At 37.2% G+C, this 20,664-nt stretch overlaps 1 protein-coding gene across 4 annotated transcripts in view; it reads right to left on the bottom strand.

Moving 5' to 3' along the window:
* Window positions 1–1,778: 1,778 nt before the first annotated feature.
* The window catches only part of LOC131062006 (uncharacterized), a 334,716-nt gene continuing 315,830 nt past the window's right edge, over window positions 1,779–20,664 (bottom strand). For all 4 annotated transcript variants that reach the window (XM_059216662.1, XM_059216661.1, XM_059216660.1 and 1 more), the window contains 2 exons: window positions 7,069–7,239; window positions 1,779–1,985 (listed from right to left, as the gene is read on the bottom strand). In XM_059216662.1, the coding sequence (XP_059072645.1) occupies window positions 7,132–7,239 (108 nt within the window). In that variant the 3' untranslated portion in view covers window positions 1,779–1,985; window positions 7,069–7,131. The remainder of the gene's footprint in view (window positions 1,986–7,068; window positions 7,240–20,664) is intronic.

The following is a 20,664-nucleotide window of genomic DNA, read 5'->3' as shown; positions in this document are numbered from 1 at the left end:
GGGCAAAGATCAAGTTGCTGATATTCTAACAAAGCCACCTTGTAAAGAGAAGTTTCAATTTCATTGTAAAATTCTTGGTTTACAACCCATTGAAGGGTTTGATGTGAACTCCCCAAGTAAAGCTTAGGGGGGGAGGGGGCTTAGAAGGAGAGTAGGGGAGACCTGGGGAGGTGTTAGAATATTTAATCTTTACTCGGCTTAGGTTTATTTGTATTTAGTTTGAGATATTCCTTTGGAATCCCTACATGTAATTTGTCCTGTAGTGCATGTGTGAGGACAAGTCATTTATTCTATTTTTCTTTATTAAAAAATATTAGATTTCCTCTTTAAGAGGATGATGTCACATATTGTGAATGGTGACATTCATAGATATGTGAGTTACTTTGCAACTCCTCTCCTCATCTCTATTTAAGAGATGCTTCTCTTCTTATTCTTCACTTTTGATATCATTGTAATGAACCCTCTCCCCCCTTCCCCCGCCCCCCCCCCCCCCCCTTCTCTCTCTCTCTTCATTAATAATACATAAGGGGTTTTTCTTTGCTTTTCCCCTTTCAAAAGCTCGTGTCTCCTCTTCAAATTTTGGGTGATTGCTCTCAAGTTGCTCTCTAATTTGGTAACATTACTTCAATCAACATATTTGGATTTTTTTTTCATTTTCTTGCTCTTGTATTTCCTTTCGACTCCTTTGCGAAAATTAACATTCATAGTTGCCCAATCTTCCCCTATCAAGAGGGAGTTAAAGACCTAATATTTCTTCTATTCCCTAATTTCCACTTTGTTCCCTTGTTAATTATAGATTTTCTTGTAATCATCCTTCTCCAATAATATGATCATAGCAAAAGTTCACAATTGTTGAGGAAGTCTTATTTTCTATCATGAAGATACTTGTTTGAAGTGATTTTAGTCCATTCTTTTTCATCCTTCAAAATCTCTATGCAATCTTAGTATTGAGGGCAACATTGAACTCTCAAATTCTTCTAAACTCTAAACCCCTTAGGATTTGTATATTAATAAAACTAAAATGAAGATTTGTATGTTATATATCCTCATTCAATTTACACTTTTATATGTAAATTGAAATATTTTTACAAATAACATAAAAATATACATTTTAAAAATGATAATGAAAAAATCAAAGAGAAAAGAAATTCAGCCTAAAAAACTAAAAGAATAAAAAGTATTTCTTTACACATCAAATTGTATGCAAACTTATTCAAAGGCACTACACAAAATATAACAAATAATGTCAACCCAACAACTTTTAAGCCCTTTGAAATTTACTCATCTCTTTAAGTTATTGAAGTTAAGTTTATGTAAAACAAAACTAGTCAAATTGAATGCAAAATTTAACAAAGATACAACAAAAAATACAATAAATAAAATTGCCCCAACAATTTTTAAGCCTTTTGAGATTTACTCATCTCCATAAGTTATTTTTCTTATCCTTGGGCATATGACATAACTTCACATATTAAGTATTTGAATGACCAAGGTAAATTTCATTGTTTTAGGGTGTAGAGTCATTTACATTAATATATCAAATTTGAATTTAATAAAATAGTTAGTATAATAAAAAATTATCTAACAACAACACTACACTAATAATAACATTATTTTACTATTATACAAGCATTATGAAAACCTATGGTAAACAACAAAAAACCAAAAACTTAGATTTCAAGATGATAAGAGAATATAAAGGAAATATCATATCATACAAAATTCCTGAAAAAAATTACTACTTAAAAGAACTCAACATTGAGAAAAGGTGAGAATGATTGAAAGTAGAAACACCAAATGTCATTGACATGGATCGTAAGATATGCACAAAAGTACATTTTAATCGGATATGTCTATTTGAGGCAAGGACGACAATTACAAAGAAAAATAGTTAGTAATGAAAAAATTATAAATAAATAAAAAATTAAATTAAAAGGAGGACTTGAACTTTAAATTTCCTCATTGAATTTAAACTCGTAATGTTCCTGCAAATAACAAGAAAATATACATCTTATTAATATGATAGTTAATAAAAAATTAAAGAGAAACAATTCACCCTAGAAAAATAAAAGTATACCTTATTTCCCTAGTTCAATAAAAAATTACTAGTGGCAAATAGATTGTCTTTCTCTATTCTTTTTCTTTATTAGATATTTGTGATTTTACTCATACAAAGAAAGAATTCAAAGAGTGATTATAAAAGAACTAAATTTAGCAATCTCTATATACATCAATGACAAATTCATAATTAAGTTTAAATAAAAAACCTTTTTTTTTTAAATTCTGAAGAAACATTATATAATAACAGCAAGACTTATCTATTAGAGATGCAACAAGTTAAGTATCGTCAAAGATCAATCCCTTTGGGATGAATCAAGAAGATAGCCCACAAATGAGGAAACAACATAACAAGCCACAAACACAAGACAAAGATAAAGAAAATATTAAGGATTCTAATGAAAAAGACATGATACCATAGATTTGGATCAGCTTCCCTTATTAAGATTAAATCTAAATTTTCTTAAGGGAAAAAAAGAAATGGGCATATTAGATGCATAACAATCAAATTCTACAATATTGATAAGTATACTTCCAGCTGAAGCAAAAAATAAAAGAAACATTATCCCAAGAGAATACATGATGGCCTACAAATATGAGGCAAGGGATAGAAAAAATAATCATTGAGCTCGAATATGAGGCATCAAATATATATACATTGTTATATTTGTTAGGTTCTCATGTACTTGCATAAAATGAAACTGAAGGTTAAAACTATTATGCTATAAAGCTAATAATGAGTTAGAAGACATTACAAGTGAGATCAAAGCTCTACTTAGTACTTTCGAAACAACCATGGATGATCTGCTAAGCCTATCATTGGAATCGGACGGAAGATCAATTTTAATAGACAACTCCATCTATTTATGTGGATTGTGTTTGTACCCAAAATTGCTACCCCAAGAAAACTTTTCTTTCAATCATATGGACAGCCAAATCTGCAGTCATTCTTGTCACATCAATGCCAACTATGTTATCTTTCCTATCAAATAGTCAAGTCCTTGGGTGTTGGCATGCCTTTGTCCACTAATGATGTATGCAAGATGTTTGCCATAAAGATGATCAAAGGAGACTTTAGCATAGGTAAAGGAAGGAAATAGTAAAGTTAAAAGAAAGACTATGGTGACAAATGCAAGGGAAACATATGAAAGATTATGTAATTTTTCCCATTTTTACGTCTTCATGTTTTGTAAGTGTAGCCTCAATTTGAAGGATTTTGTGGCATCCAATGATGTTTTGGAGTTCAGTTGGTGTTCTAGTTGTTGACAACACATTTTTTAGTGTTTTGGTTTTTTTTAGGTTTCTTCTTATTCACAGTAAGTTCTCGTTTCGGCATCAATCTTTTTAGGTTTTGCTAAGTTTGTTCTCCTCATTCCTTAGCAAAAATTGCTATTTATGGTAAGCGCTCATTTTGGCACCAATCTTTCTAGGTTTGTTCTCCTCGGTCCTTGGAGAACACTGCTACTTATAGTCAGTGCTCCTTTCAACAACAATCATCATCCCTCAACATCAGTTTTGCTCGAACATAATCGATTTCCATTTCCCATGTCTTGACAAGTTTTAATATTTTTTCATATTTGCATTGAAGTAATAAGTGATATTTTATTATTCACTTAGTGTTTAAATATTAAAGAGGTGCTTTTTGTTCCCCAAGTTGGAGGCCTAAGAGATGCGAGGGATTTAAGTTGTTTAAAATTGTTACGAGGCTTTTTTGAGGGAAAATAAAATATTTGAATTTTAAAATGTCTTGATTCCCTCCAAACTTTATAAATTAGAGTTTTGTCTCTCCTTTCTCTCATTCAAATGTTGCACACATAATGGAATGTTGCTGGAATGAACAAAGAAGTTCTTTCGAGATTGATTGAGCATGAAAACTCTCATTAAATACAATAGTTCCGGTGATGAAAAAATCTCCCCAGCTGGTTTGGTGTTTTCACATAGAAAGCACACCTGTTTTCACAGATTTTTCAAAATTGAGGTTTGAAGAAAATGAAAATATACAAGGTATTTTGATTGTAAATTTGTGGGTTTGCTTTCCGGCAAGGTTACCATGAGATGGATGTGCTTGGAGACTTCGAACACTGGTACCAGTAATGATACAACAAATTTTCAAAAATAGGAGATGGTGGTACTTGGAGATGCCAATTTAAAACAAAATATAATTTAATAATTTCTAGAAAATATCATGTTTGGGTGGGTTTTTGTCCTCAAAACCAATAAATGCATTAGGGTTTTTGTCTCAGGCTGAAGAACTTAACAAAATCTCACACTCCCAAAGAGGGTTTCACCAAAATGAATAAGCAAGAATGATTTTCTTTTTCCTCAACTCCTTTTATAACCTCCTTTGGAACTTTCTGGAATATAAATTATAAAATCATTTTTAATTTTAATCCTTTTAATGCCCTTATAAATAGCTTTATAATATTTTACTTTTTGGCTCCAAATAAAGTCACTTTATGAAAAAAAAATATTCAACTTACAAACATAATTAATTGAATACAGGTTTGCCCAAAAACATTAATTTAGACAACTAAAAAAAGAATGCATTAAATTAGACAGCTTAATTGAATTAATTAAGGTGAAGATTTATCAGTTTGGGCCTTTGGTTGGAGTGTAGGATGTGTGAAAATCTTCCTTGCCTGATGTTTATCAGTGCTGCAAAATCCATAGCAGACCTGCAATGCAAGAGTCTGATTTACATTCCCAGATTGCTAATACACACTTTTGTAAGAAGGATTGGTGGTTTGGAGCTGTTTGGAAGAGGTGGGTCTGATATGCATCCCGGTTAGATGTGTTGTAGGTTTTTATAGGAGCATTCTGAGTTAATGTCTTGCTGTCAGATAGTATCAGTGTGTTCTCTGTCCATTTTCGGATCATGCAAATTATGATACCAGCATTGCAAAATGGTTTCAGACTGGTCGCTGTTCATATCAGCTTCTAGGTTCAATATAAATCTTTGCAGCGTTCTATTGGGTGTTGAGATTAATGTATTCGGGTATTTTGTGATCTTCATCAATGCAATTTGTATCGCATCTGTAACAGCACTATCAAACCTTATAACAGCAGATATATTGTTGTTGACATGTTTATGTTGAGTTCACATATTGTGAAAAAAATACAAAAAGTTTGAGGGTAGTTATTACAACTTCTCCTTAGAATTTTATGAGAGGTTTATCCTCACATGGTATTCCTTTTTGTGCTGTCTCAAAAGAGAAATTATAATGTCAATAAGTCCTAACTCTCCACTTCTAGAGATAGCCATGTTTTCCTAGCACTTTTCCATGAAAAACCAAATCACTCTATCACAAGCCTCAAAGGAGTCAATTACAATAACATCAGGATGCCATCCATAACTTTCTTCAACAAAGCCTGTTTTCTTTCAAGATATGATAAGTAGCATCACCTTGAGATGATTAACAGTTACCTTGGAAATAATCTTCTAAACCATTTTGTGTAGAGAAACTGATCTTAATTTCTTAAGTTCCCCAAAGATTTGAAACCCTAAGATGTAGGAATAAGACCAATTAAAGTTGTATCTTCAAGATATTTTGAAAGTTGTGTGATTCTTCGACCACAACAACTAGTTGGTGTTGATGCGTGTTTTGTGACACTCGCCAACACAGAATAAAATACCAAGTATTATATCCTCTCTTGAACAAGACGACCTCAAATGCTAAACAATGTGATCAAATAAGGTAACCCCAAGGTTTTTACAATGCGAACAATGCGACTTTATGATGGATAGACTCGGTGAAAATATGTGATTTGCTGATATCACAAAGGGACTTACACAATTGTTTGTGACTTTATCAAATTTTTTCCTTTGCATAATGTATGATTTTGCTATAGGGCTCTTCAACAAATCCTAAGAAAGATATTTTGAAATAAAATGCAAAAAAGATAAAGGTTTAGGATAAGTCCCTTTGTGATTTCTTGATATCACAAAATAAAATTACATATAATATTTGAAAATAAAATTCGCAGAAAAATAATTTTTATTTACAAAATCGTACAATAATAGCAAAATAGGCAAAAAAAATTTTTTCACCAAATTAGGCTGACTTTATAGTCAAAATTCATGGAAATGGCTTCCTGGACTCAACCGTGATGTCCAAATCCCCATATGACACCCTCCAAAAATGTAGATCCCCAAATCCGAAAATGAAGCCTCCAAAATGTCTCCAAAAAACTAATCAATGAAGCCCTATAGGCTTTGATACCATGTGAGATTTTGCCAAGATCAAGAGCTCAATGAAAAGTACAAAATAGAGAGACAAAATATTGATAGGAATAAACTGTATTTTATCAAGATGAAAATACTGATCAACTGGATCATCAAAATTTGCATACAATGAATATGAGCCTGCTTATATAGGCAAGGCTATATGGATATGTGAGAACACAAACATGACATGTGACTCAATGAGAAACAAGGGTAGGTAGGAAATAGGTGTGGTAGGTAGGAGAAACAGTAAAATATTCCACATGAGGTGGATCACCCACCGAAGGTCGAATTATCAGTCCACAATAAGTGGATATGATAAAAGTAATAAATAGATCACACCATAAAAGCTGGAAATTCTCCTACATACAAACTCCCAATGTAGCACATCTCCCTAAGTGTCTCATATGCAAACTACAATGTTATGCATATACCTAAGTAAACTTAAGTAATGTGTAATTACATCCAACATGAATAAATAATTACACCAACAGTCTGATATTAAGAAATGGTAATTGCTTAAGGGAACTCAACCTTTTTAGTAAGAATTACGTCATGCCCTCCTTGCTAACGACCTTTATAAAACTGATATAATCAAATGATAGGATAATCGAACTAGAAATGGGAAGTTGCATAATGAATCAACTCAATAACATGTAGATATAAGACTCGTGAGATATTTTAGCTATTTAAATATGCTGCAGCTGAAGTTTTCAACCAACAGTAATATTTAAATAAGAAAAAGAAGGTGATGTTTTAAGATGGATTACAAGGTTTGAAAAATATACCTTTTACAACAATATCGAGCTATTGCATAGGAGTCTCTATGAAAATGTGAAAAAAATTCATCACTATATTTGCCACCACTTTCTGCCTTCCATTGTCTTCAGAAGTTCATCTGCCATGGATGCAAAGTTCTCTGCTCCTGCCTGTAGTTCTTCTGTGTTCTTGCCGATTTTCTGTCAACATATAACAGTTACAAAGATTTGTATTAGCAATGGCTGATTAACTAGTAGCATACAATGGTTAAAAAGATTTGAATTAGTGCTAGAAATACAGTAAATGGATATTTGAAGAGATAATATCTGTTAATCATAGTTTTGAAAGAGTTTCACAGACTTTTTTCACATTAGGAAACAATGAACATTCCCCTAGATTCCATAGGGTTTTTAAATGACAATAAACCAGGTAAATTAGGTCATTTATGTTATTTAATAGATTCTAGTCTGAAGCCAACAAACTTCCTATGTAGTGTCTTTTGTTGATTAGTTTGCATGTAAAAACAAGCTTCTATAAGGAGTAAAGTTTCCAACATTGGGAACCAAAGCTATACTGCACACCTGCATCTTGTTAAAAAGTTCAATCTGTACCTATGATCGATACTTTAACAAAGAGTTTTGGATGCATAAATACATACATAAAAACCTTTTATATCCACCTATACCTCATTAAATATTAAAAATGTGATGTGATTCTGTCTGACTTCTTTCTCATGCTTGCACAGATAAAAAGCTATTCTGGATGCTTATTGGTTGGCTTACCAAACCTTTCATGGCACATGTAAAAATAAAAAAATAAACCTTACAAGTCCTCGCAGCAGAAGACTTGTACCAACTACCTTCTAGGAAGGTTTCTCACACCCCAGGCTCCAACTGAGGGGAACTTGTTTGTTTTATTGCATGAGCAGCCTTGCTACAGAGGATTAAAAATTCTTGTCCTTCCCATAAAAAATTATCATTGAGTTAGCAATCATAAATGGCCAGGATGCATCTTGGCTTCCTATAACATGGAGAAAAAAACATCTTTATCTATATCAAACGCTGAAAGTCAGATTATGAGATTTGGGTGCATATATCAAATTAGAATAGTTATAAAACCAAGCAAACTGCTGCTATCCAACACAAGAGACACTAATCAATAGGTTGAACGACCTAAATAACTAAAGCCAAAATGATCTTGTGACAGTCTTACAAAAATTTAGTGTAGGTATCTGTTGACGTGTATTTTGTACACAATCATACACAGAATAAAATACCGACAGGCATCTTATCCTCTCTTGAGAAAATAGTCTCTAACTGCTGAAGATCTGCAAAAAGGATCAGTTAGATGGACTCCAAGGTTCTTTTAGTGGGGTCTCCACGTGTGGACAAGCTTTTTTAGTGGTATGATGTGATTTGCTGTTTCCTCCAAGGCGTCTTACGTATTCCAAAGGCTCGAAGATTTCACTAAACTAAAAGGAACTTTCAAAAAAAAAAATGGAAAAAAATAGGGCTTAAGAGGTCTAATCTAGCCTAACCCTATGAACGACTTAGCATGAATGAGATTTGGCAAGACTCAACCAACTTCAATTTTGCCATAAGATAACAACTTAATTGAAATTAGTGCGATCTTCTAAGGTAATAATGGTATTCAATGCATCAAAGACCAAGGACACTACTACGAAGGTACATATCCTAGATGCGAAAATGCTTGAAGGTTAAGGACTCAAAATGTTTTCCAGTCGACCACGCAAGGCGTTCCTACAATCAGCAAGAAGCTAGTGGTTTGGATTGCGAATCCTACCAAATATCAAATCTCACACTTAGCCTTTCAAATTAACAAACTACTTTGATTGAGCGTGATTCAAGTACATCCAACAACCATGAAGATAACTTAAGAAATTTGCAACAAAACACCATAACTTCAATATTTTATTGATTTCCAAGTCATCATATACAACAATTGCTTGAGTTTCTCTCTTCAAGACTCAATCTTGCTACAAAATAAAAATTGCTTACAACTCTAATCTCTCTATTTCACTCTTATCTAAATATTCGACTATTAACTCCCTCTAAATGAAATGAAAAATGGGGGTATAAATAGCATCCCCAGTTACAATGAAAGGTCCAGATTGAAAGCAAATCAATGGACAAGATCATGACACCTAAACCCTAATTAGGGTTTGTTACAAATGACCTCCTTTTTACTGAACAACATTAAATACATAGCCAAATATTAAATTTGGCACAAAAATCTAGGAGGTATCAACCAATGAGAAATAAGATGTCATGTCATCTGTAACAACCTTTCATCTAGAATCTTATTCCCTTTCCAATTCTCTTTCTTAGCATATGCAATGAATTTTGTCACGATTTCTTCGATTTCTGTGCTTGGAATCTCGGGAAGATTCTTGATACTCTCTTCTAAGTGGATAACCTGATCAAATGCATCTAGAAGAGCTGTGTCCCAAGTAGGTTCAAGTTCCTTTGTTCTATCAATCAGGAGCATGGTGGCATACATCTGATCATACTGCTCATCTGTAACATCTGCGTCCTTGCGAAAGATGATCTTGATTCTATCCTCAAATTCTTGTATATCCACATCTGTCTCGACCTCGATCCTTCTGCCAAGAATGGTACGAAGTACCTCAAATACTCTGTCCTGGATCGGATTGATCACCTCCTCAACTTGACCACATCTAACACTGATGTCCTCAAAGAGAACACTCTTTATATGGAGTAAGGTTGACCACTGAAACAAACTGTGAGAATCACCTTCTAAGATCCTCTCTTGTGCTAAAATTCTTCTGGATGTGTGTCTTATAACTTTCAAGACAGGGATGACAACGTCCTTGGTATGGGCAAATGCAGCTACTGTTGCCATCAATCTGTGAATAATCTCAAGAACTTGGATAGCCTGATGGGTGATCTTCGACATCCTTGTAACAAACTCAATGGCCACCGTGTGAGATCTATCCATCCAACTACATGTACGCTGGACCATATTCCTGAATCTTTCTGCTTCATTGATTGATTGAAGGGGTAATGCCTGCAATGGTGATCTAACTGGATCTTGACGTCCCAAAGGTTCATTGATATGACTGAAATATGTCCTCCATGCACCGACCTCTTTCTCAAGCTTTCTATTCTTTTCTACTTCTTCTCTAAACTTGTCCTTCAATGCCTCAAATGTGTTGGTGGCATCATCTAAAGTCTGCTCTGCTGTGGATGGTCCTAACTCAATAGTCTGTATATGATAGTCCTCTGCTAGGATCTCACCCTCATATTTGTCTGCTGCCGGTGTAGCTATCTGCAGTTTTCTAGATCCAGTCTCATCTCGAACCATCTTGGACATCTTTGTAGCCTTCTTCTTCTCTATTGTCATATGTGAACGTCCAACAAGGCTCTCTAAATCAATTGCACTGTCCTCGTCCTCAATTACGATCACCTTAGTCAATCTTTCCTTCAACCAATCTGGGATATTTGATCTTGTCTCTTGAACTTGAATCTCTTTATGTACTATTTCTTCTTGTCTGGGAGGAGATGTTACTTCATTATCATTATCTAAATCATAGTCTTGGAGGGATCCATCGGATGAAACATGCTGTGCCTGTCCTTCCTCCTGCCTATCATTCTGTACCATCGATTCCATGGATTCTTCCACTCGAATTGTTCTATCCTCTGGTCTGGAAGAAGTACCTGGTGTTTGATCTTTGTTGGCACCTTGCTTTTTCTTGGAAGGCTCTTTCTTTTCTGATCTTTCCTTTCTCTTCGAACCTCTCGAATGAAGATTGCCCTCACTGGCACATCGAAAGTTACCTTCACCTGAATTCCTAGGATTAGGATTGCCTTCACTAACACTGGCTCCACCTTCGGCTGGCTTTTCTTCCAAAGTAAAAGACATAGCTATGCCTTGTTCTCTCAACTTCTGATGTTGAACGTCTATCCATCTGCGAGTACAAGACAAGACTGGTGCCATCAAATCATTTAAATCCACGGCCTCGGGCTCATTCCAATTCAAACTTATTGTTTTGCTTTCTCTATCATATGAAGATTGGATGTGCCTGCCGTTGTCCTGAGCTTGGTCGGCTACTCTGTAAATCTTACATTTCCTGATGAAATCCAAAGGCAATCTAGAATGTATCTTTCGTTTCACTTCGAGATCATCTAGGAGATTCATCATAAAATCTTCAATCTGGTACTCATGTCTAAATCTTCTACCGACCGTCTCCTCTAAATGTCCATGGGGATCAAAACTATTCCTCCAAGCAAAAGATGAAAAGGGATACAAGGCTAACTCCTTCTCTGCGTCATCCATGGCTAAGACAGTAGGACATACCTCAACTGAATTACCCAAAATAATAGGTACCTGAACTCCATTCTGATGTCTGTGTCTGAATGCCTTCACATATGCTGCCAACTGCCTTGTTACTTCAAGTAACACAATTCTGTCTGTTGGGTACCTCGGCAACATGTATGGAGGTAAAGGACATCCATACACTCTGATGTAAGTGAACTTGGGAAACTGAATGAACCGAGCACCGTACCTCTTGATGAATTCCTGGGCATCCTGAGATAATCTGTTGTGAATCCCTCCTTGCAACGTCCTTGTGATGTTCATCGTGAAAGTATCATTGATTAACTTGTAGTTCTTCCCTGGTGGATGATGCAAGTAGGTATAGGATTCACAAACTCTGACCTCGCCGGGTCCTCTTCCAATCACTCCTCTGTGAGGTAGTCCTGCGTACTCAACGCTCCTGATTAAGGCATAGATGACATATGAACTCATGTGGAAGGACTTAGTAGCCCTGAGTCTTCTCAACTGTACGTCTAAGCAATGGCTAATTATCCTAGCCCAATGTATTGTACCCTTTCCTTGAACAATCACCTGGATGAAGTAAAACATCCATTTCTCAAAATAGAAGGCATGAGGTGCTCCTGTGACTCTGTTGAGCATGGTGATCAAATCTCTGTACTCCTCTTGGAAATCAATCCTGTGCGGTGTGTTCGGTACTTTGCTCAGACGGGGACGACTCTTAAGTAGCCAGTTCTTGTTGATTATGCTTAGGCAAGCATCTGGATCATCATCATACACTGATCTGGCTCCTTCAATGCTCTTGTATATCATGTCCCTGTGCTCTGGAAGATGGAAGGCTTCACTTATGGCTTCCTCTGAAAGGTACGCCAAAGTGTTTCCTTCGTTGGACACAATTGTCCTGGACTGTGGATTGTAATGACGGGCACACTCGATCATCAACTCGTGGCACTGAATGGTTGGAGGAAAACCGGCCGCCTTAATGATGCCACTCTCTATTATTCTCCGGGCGACAGGTGATGGCTTGCCGATGTAAGGGACCTCTCGGAACTTCTTCGTGCTAAAGTTCCCCAAGTTGGTATCTCCAATGTTGCTCCACTTGGACACGATCTTGGTCTCCACTTCTTCGGTCTTCTGATCTTCTTTCATGAGAGCCGAGCGACTGGTGGATGCTCCCACCTTTGGGGTCGCCATACCTACACAACATTTCATTATAAGAAATAGATTTTGCAATAAATAACGTAAATAAGAGAGATAAATCTTAGGAAACCTCATGATAAGTCTCTAGAGTTATCATTTCCTAAAATACAACGATTGAGCTAAGAGATACTCAAGGATCAAAATTTCAAAATTTGAAATATGACGATGAATGAATAAAACAATAACAATAAATCGCCATACCTCGATAGAGAGCTAACTCTAGAATGCAAAAACAAAATTCGCCTAGGCAAAATTGAGGTATAAAGTAATCTTCAATATGATCTCCTCAAAATTGACTTCGCCACCTCTGGACAGGACGTGATCTTCAATTATCGCCTTGGACGTGGTCTCAAATGGATCTTCAAATTCGTACTTTGGCGTGGTCTTCAAGTTCGCCTTGGACGTGGTTTCAAATGAACCTTCAAACTCGCACCACCCTTGGTCTTCAATGTAATTCGCACTCTATATTAGCGCCACCTTTGGTATGAATGAAACTTGCGCCACCTTGGATAATATTCGCACTATCTTTGAACACACTTAACACTTTCCTTCGTCTTCCTTAATTCGCATGTAGAGAGGTAAAATAATGATGTGAAAATAATAGTTTTCACCCCCCTATATATAGTGCTCTCATCGATTTATCTCTTTGGCCGACTTGATGAAATATAACAATTTCAAACGATTTTTAAATGATTTGCAATGACATAACAAGGCCGACCTCCATATATGAGCGCTTGAAATCGATTTTTTATTAATTAAATAATTAATTATTAATGCCTTGCGTTTTTTATTTGCAAATTTCGATTTTAATAAAGGCAAAAATAATTAATAAAGATTAACGCCATATTAAATGCCAATTTAAATAGGATTTTCAATTTTTTAAATCGATTTAGCATTTAAGGATATTTGAATTGTTTAATTTGGCGCCAAAAATATGAAAATAAAGGGACGTACCTCATCGCTCTGGTCCCTTGGAGAGGGACAGGAGCGATTCACCATCTTTGGCATGATTCTTGCGTTTTCAACGTTCAACTCCTTCATTTCCACGTTCCAAATCGATCATCTGGTGGTCCCTCGAATTTGAATTTCTTTCTTGTGCGAGCAAATGCATTTTATGACCATTATCGCCCTGGTCCCTTGGAGAGGGACAGGAGCGATCTCCATGTCTTCATGTTCATCTTGTATCTTTGACCTTCAAACCTTCATTGTAAGGCGAACAATATCATTGCTTGTGTCCTTTGCGCTTATTATATTTGTCTTCATTATGTGTTTGGACGTTTTAAAGGGACCATCGCCCTTGTCCCTTGGAGAGGGACAGGAGCGATCTATTATTTCTCCTTGATCTTGGCGACTTTTAAACTTCGATCTCCTTTGCAATGTCCTTCAAACGTCGTCCTTCGCACTTCCTAACCTTGCTTCGCCTTGATCTTTGAAGGAACGCGAGTGTTTTGATAGTATCGCCTTGGTCCTTGTCCAAAGGACAGGAGCGATCTTGATTTTTTCACGTTCAATATGCATTTTTGACCTTCGATCTTCCATTGTGATGTTTTCCAAACGCCATCCCTTGTCTTGCTTAACCTCGCATTGTTTCGATTTTGGAGGAATATGAGCGCTTTTGATAGGATTGCCCTGGTCCCTGTCCAAAGGACAGGAGCGATATGAGCTTTTACCTTGATTAGCAATGTTTGGACGTTTAAAACTCTCGTATGTTATCATCAAATGATGGCTTGAACCTTGTTTATCCTTATGGAGTCTTGACTTAGCACGTACTTGAAGCAAAACGAAGGATCCAAAGCAAATCGCCCTGGTCCCTTGGAGAGGGACAGGAGCGATATGATCCCTAGGTCCATTTTGGTGATTATCTAACGTTTGAAATCTTCATGCATCACCTTTCTACCTTTCCGTGGACCATCTAAGACCTTGCGAAATCTTGTCCTTACGGAAATCTTGCTCAAAATGATCAATACATCTAAGATCGCTCTGGTCCCTTCCTGAGGGACAGGAGCGAAGTTCATTATTATGTGCTTGTTCTTGTTTTTACCAGCTTGCAATTATCTTCATTACGTGAAATGATGTCCTTTCGACCTTCTTGGTTGCTCGAAACTTGTTCGTCTTTTGAAATTTATGCCATTATGTAGGTATCGCTCTGGTCCCTTCCCATGGGACAGGAGCGATCTGGGTCTTAGAGTGCACGTTCCCTCCATGTGATGACCTTTACAACCTTGCGCTTGATGGAAATGCTCTAAAATGTCTTCGCCACCCTTTGTCTTGACTTGGATCGGCCTTGAACTTTGGAGGAACGACCTTGAACTTGCATAGAGAGTATTATCATCATCATCGCCCTGGTCCCTTGGAGAGGGACAGGAGCGATCCTTCCCTTGTGGCCACTATCTCACTTTGCCTGGTTCCAAGTTTATATTCAACGGACTCGTCCTTCTTCCCTCTATTCGTTCATGCCTTGACATCATTTGTAACTTTGCAAGAAAAACAATTATATCAAAAATCGCTCTGGTCCCTTCCTGAGGGACAGGAGCGAACGAGGCATTTAATACTGGTATGGACGTCCAAAAAATCTTCAAATTATATTCAATGCGTTCACCTCATGTTTTCCTTTGTTTTTGAACGTAAACTTGCCTTGACCCTTGTCTGGATTTTGCAAAATGAAGGAAATCGCTCTGGTCCCTGGGAGAGGGACGAGAGTTACAAGGTACTTCGCCCTGGTCCCTTGGAGAGGGACAGGAGCGATATGGTCAATATAGGTCATTCTCCTTCGTTTTTGCATCTTAAATTATATTCATTTGGCAAAACATCTTCTCTTGGACGTCCTCAAATTGCTAAGTCATTAAAATCTTGTAAGGACGAGGCGAAATTTGATTTGTAGCTCCGGTCCTTCACTGAGGGACAGGAGCGATTTTCCTCCTGGAGGCCTTTCTGTGCTCATGAAAATCTTCAATTTATATTCAATGAAAAGATCTCGTCGTTCTCCATCACTTCAAACGTAAAATTTATTTGGACTCTGCAAGGATGAAGAGATATTTGAAAATGAGCTCCCGTCCTTCACTGAGGGACAGGAGCGATTTTGCTCCAACAGGCCAAAATAACAAGATTTTTCACATTTTAACACTTCGCGAGGCGAAAACAAATCAATTCCAATGCCCAGGATCAAAATTCAAAAAGGTCAAAATTTGGTCAAAATATTCAATCAGACAAAAATTCATATTGACGGTCAACACTTAGAAAAGTTTAAGCTCTGTATGAACATTCTAATTGAAAATTAGACCATTTTGGCGAAATCATTGCATTCAAAAATTTGCACTCTAGAAAAGAAGCTCAGAAGCTCTCAAAAATGACTGGATTTTGGCTTGAAAAGGCAAAATTTAAAACCCTAAGGCTTGGCCCTAAATCCAGACAACCAACCAACTAGCAAAATCCTAAAAACGAAAGCGAAAACGAGCGAAAAACAAGCAAAGAAGAGGGGGTCCCCATTTGCGATGGGGCGATGTGTGAAATGGTCACAACATCTGGCGACACCACTGAGAAATGTTGCAAAACATTTGGGAATCAATCTTTCTAAAGGAAGATCCAGAAAACCTCCCTCAACAAATCCAAGAGTTAAGAAACACTTACAAGAAGAGACCATCATATTGAGACAAAGTATCAAGTCCACAGTTACCCATGTGTGTGCAAATGCGTTAATTCCCCTCAACAAGACAATCATGATCTTCAGGTTCCCCTGTGATAAGCTACGTAGTTCGTCTAAACTCCAAAAGCATCCTGGATAGAGCCTCGCTGCCAGTCAGACGTCCATAGTCCCGACGAGGTTATTGCCGCAAGCTCACGAACATTGCTCCATTGCCAGTCAGGCGTCTATAGCCCCGATGGAGTTATTCGTAAATTCCCTTTAGCCAATTTGATATTTCCTTTTAGCTCATTTCTTTTCTTTTGATCTTTTCTCATTTTTTCATCTTTTCTTTTGATATTGCTTTTTAATTCTGTCAATTCTTTGGCTCGTGAGTAGTGAAACTCACTAGGGTTTGAGGATTGCGGTGGCGCTGAAGCTAGACTTTAGATTTTTCACTGATCACAGCTTTGCCTGTAAACCATAATGACTCGGAGATTATAAGTATGTGAAAATATAATAACTGAAGGACAAAAATACGTGAGTTCAATAAGCTAATCTTCTTCAAAGCAAATACGTCCTGACTCAAAGCTTCATTAAAAGAAACTCCCTTGGTAATTCCAAAAGACCTCATGATTTTCCAAATGCATCCAACAATCCAGCAGGAAGTCAGAGCGTTATATAACAAAATCACCCAATGTCAAATGGATACCCCTCAGGACAAAACAAACTAACCTAAAACAAACAAAAACACCTAAACTAAGAACGAAAACAAAACAAAACAAAAACGAAAAAAAAAAAAAAAAAAAACAATGAAAGCAAACTAAACTAACTATGTACATGGGAAGGCCTTGGCATTTTAGGATTGGAAATAATGTTTGAGATATCTCCCATTGACAGGCAACGGGATGTCCTCTCCTGTTAAAGTTTGCAACCTAAATGCATTTTCTCCCAATATCTCTGAAATTTGATAAGGGCCTTTCCAAAGCCTATCAAACTTATCATGTTCTCCTCTTTTCTCATGTGCTTTGTCCCAATACAGGACGAGATCTGAAATTCGGAACGCCTTGATTCTTGCTTGTCGATCAAACCATCTCTTCACCACTCCTTGGTGTTTAGCAAAGTTATCTAGTGCTTGATCTCTTTTCTCTTCTAGGTTCATCAACTGTGTCAATCTGGCCTGTACTGCATCAGTATCTTCCATATACTCCTGAATGAATCTCAAAGTCGGAATCCTGAGTTGCATGGGGAAGACTGGGTCTTGGCCATAAACTAGAAAATAAGGCGAAATGCCTAATGCGTTTTTTGTTCTGATTCTGTCTGCCCATAAAGCAAATCTCAACTGGGTGTGCCATTCTCTGGGGCTTCTCTCTAATAATTTCTTGATGACACTGAGCAAATTTTTGTTTGTGGATTCTGCTAATCCATTACCCTGAGGATAATAATTCGATGAGAACTTGAGGGTTACTCCGTACTCAAAAGCCCAATTTGAGAATCTTAATGATGTGAATGCCGATCCATTGTCGCAAACCAACGCATAAGGGCATCCAAACCTCGTGATTATGTTCTCCTCTAGAAACTTGATTACTACTTCAGTAGAACAAACCTTAAGTGCCTGTGCCTCTGACCATCTGGTACAATAATTTGTAGCTGTAATGATGTACTTGTGTTGTGCTGAGGATGCAGGGTTGATGACACCAATAAAGTCCATTCCCCATTTAGCAAATGGCCTGGCTTCAATCACGGGATTCAGTGGCATGGCAGGATTTCTCTCTCTAATAGCTGCAACTTGACATGTGTGGCAAGTCTTAATGTGATTGAATGTATCTTTAAAAAGCGTAGGCCAGTAATATCTTGCTCGTAGGATCTGGTGAGCTGTGGCGAGGTTGGCTCCATGTCCGGTTCCAAACTTGGAATGGAAATGTTCAATTATCTGCTTTGCTTCGTCTTTGCCAACACATCTCAGGTATACTCCTTCATAGTTTTTACGATATAAAACAGATCCTTGAAGCATGTAATGTTGACACTTTAATCTTAATGCTCTTTTCTGTGTAGGTGTCATATGAGCGGGACATCTGTGATTAAGCAAATATGTCACAATATCTTTGTACCATTCATCATGTGCGACATCCTCTAATTCATAAATTTGTTGGACTAATCCTGGCCCATCTATTGCTAGTGTCTGCGCCAAAGCTTGTCCTCGAACAAGTTTCATGGGCTGTATCTCAATATCAAATTCTTGGATAATGGCGACCCACTTTCCTCTTCTCTCACCTAATTCATTTTGCATGAGAAGAGTCTTGACTGCCACATCAGGCACTATTGCATAAATCTTGGCTCTCAGGAGGTAATGTCTGAATTTCTTAACTGCCTTTACTAATGCGTATGCTTGCTTTTCAATGTTTGGATATCTGAGTTCTGCATCTTTTAACGGGGTGCTCATGAAAGCAATTGGGTTTTCATCCCTCTCTTCACTTCTTTGGGTGAGAATGGCGGCACAAGTGTAATCAGAAGCGAAGGAATATAAATAAAATGGCCTGAGATAATCTGGACTAATCAAAACTGGTGCTTCCATGATTGCGGTCTTTATTTCTTCAAATGCCCTTCTGGCTTGTGGAGTCCACTCGACCTTTGCATCTTTCTTTAACATTTCATTTAGTGGCCTGACAATCTCGGCAAATCCGGTAATGAATTTTCGGACGAAGTTGATCTTTCCGAAAAATGATTTGAGCTCTTTCTTACTTGCTGGCAAATTGATAGTAGATATGGCCTTCACCCTTTCAGGATCAATAGATATTCCTTTCTCTGAAATGACATGTCCTAAAAGCTTTCCTTCCGTGACTCCAAATATGCATTTCTTTGGATTAAGGGAGACACCGTACCTTCTACATCTTTGGAAGACTCTTCTCAAATCGTTCACATGATCTTCTCTCTGTCTGGAAAAAACTGTGATGTCATCCATATATATAATAATACTTTTACCAATTAAATCTCTGAAAGCGATATCCATAGCCCTCTGGAATGTGGCCCCGGCGTTTATGAGTCCAAAAGGCATTCTCTTATAGGCGAACGTTCCCCATTTGGTGGTGAAAGCAGTCTTCAGTCGATCTTCAGGTTCGACTAGGACTTGATTGTATCCTGAATATCCATCTAGGAAGGACATCATCTGTGATCCATTGACGATCTGCAGTACTTCATCTAATGATGGGAGCGGATAGTTGTCTTTCTTTGATGCTCTGTTGAGATTTCTAAAATCAACACACAATCTGATCTCTCCATTTTTCTTTCTAACAGGTACCAGGTTGGCGACCCACGTCGAGTGCCTTACTGGGAAGATGATTTTAGCTGTGAGTAACTTCTTCACTTCTTGGTATATCAGTGGTTCCAACAAAGGATTGACGGGTCTTTGTCTTTGCCTGAACGGCTTGCTTCCTGGCTTCAACGGGATTGTGTGAGTGATAATCGCAGTGTCGTAGGTCTTGAGATCTTCATAGCTCCATGCAATGACATCTGGGAAGTCCTTCATGTTCTTTAGGATTCCATCTTTTTCAGTCGCCGTGCAGGACTTTCCAATGAAAACATTCTTAACTTGTGTCTCGTCACCTAGATTGATCGCGTCGCACATATTACCTTCTACACTGTGATTCTTCTTTTCTTTCAACTTGTCAGGATCAAAAATCCTTTCTAATTCAACCATTCCTTTTGGAATAGTGTTTGTCTTTAAGTTCAGGACTCCTTCGGCATCAAACTCGGCTTCACCCACTTCATCTTCATCTATGATCTGTGTTAAGAAGACGTCCGTGCTGGTTAGGAAGTCTAGAATGTGCTTGTCATCTTCGAAAACTTGGAAATTGGTGATGTTATCTGGGACTGAAGGGACTGATATTAACTCGATGGTAAACTTCTTTAATCCTTCCATTGCTAATGGAATCAATGAGCTCGCGGCCTGTGCAAGTGAATTGGCCACTTGATTCTGATGTCTATAAATTGAATTGATATTGAAAGCTTCAAAACTTTCAATTAGATCCCAGACTCGATTTCTGTACTTAGTTAGCCTTTTGTCATGGCAAACATATTGATTCCTGATTTGCCTTATTACGATTTCTGAATCTCCATATACTTGCAGTATCTTTGCCCTCTTTTGGATGGCTAACAGTAATCCATGAACCAAAGATTCATATTCTGCTACATTGTTGGTACAAGGGAACTGCAATCTGTGAGCGGCAAGGTATGTTTCTCCTTTAGGACCAATCAATTCATATCCAGCTCCGGATCCTTGTTTGGACTTAGATCCGTCGAATCTCAATGTCCATATCTGATTTTCTTGATTTTCTATTTCTGGACTTTCATGACTTTCATCTGTTGTATCGGACGAAACTTCATCTTCCATAGAACTCTCGGTGTCTGTAGAGCTTTCATTCTCTGAATCTTGAGTTTCTTCTATAATTAGTGTTTGCGGGACTCTTTTGTTTACTTGCTCCAATGCGGTCTG

Source organism: Cryptomeria japonica, chromosome 2, assembly GCF_030272615.1.
Source record: "Cryptomeria japonica chromosome 2, Sugi_1.0, whole genome shotgun sequence".
Taxonomy (NCBI): domain Eukaryota; kingdom Viridiplantae; phylum Streptophyta; class Pinopsida; order Cupressales; family Cupressaceae; genus Cryptomeria; species Cryptomeria japonica.
This window is presented reverse-complemented; position numbering and strand designations above follow the sequence as displayed.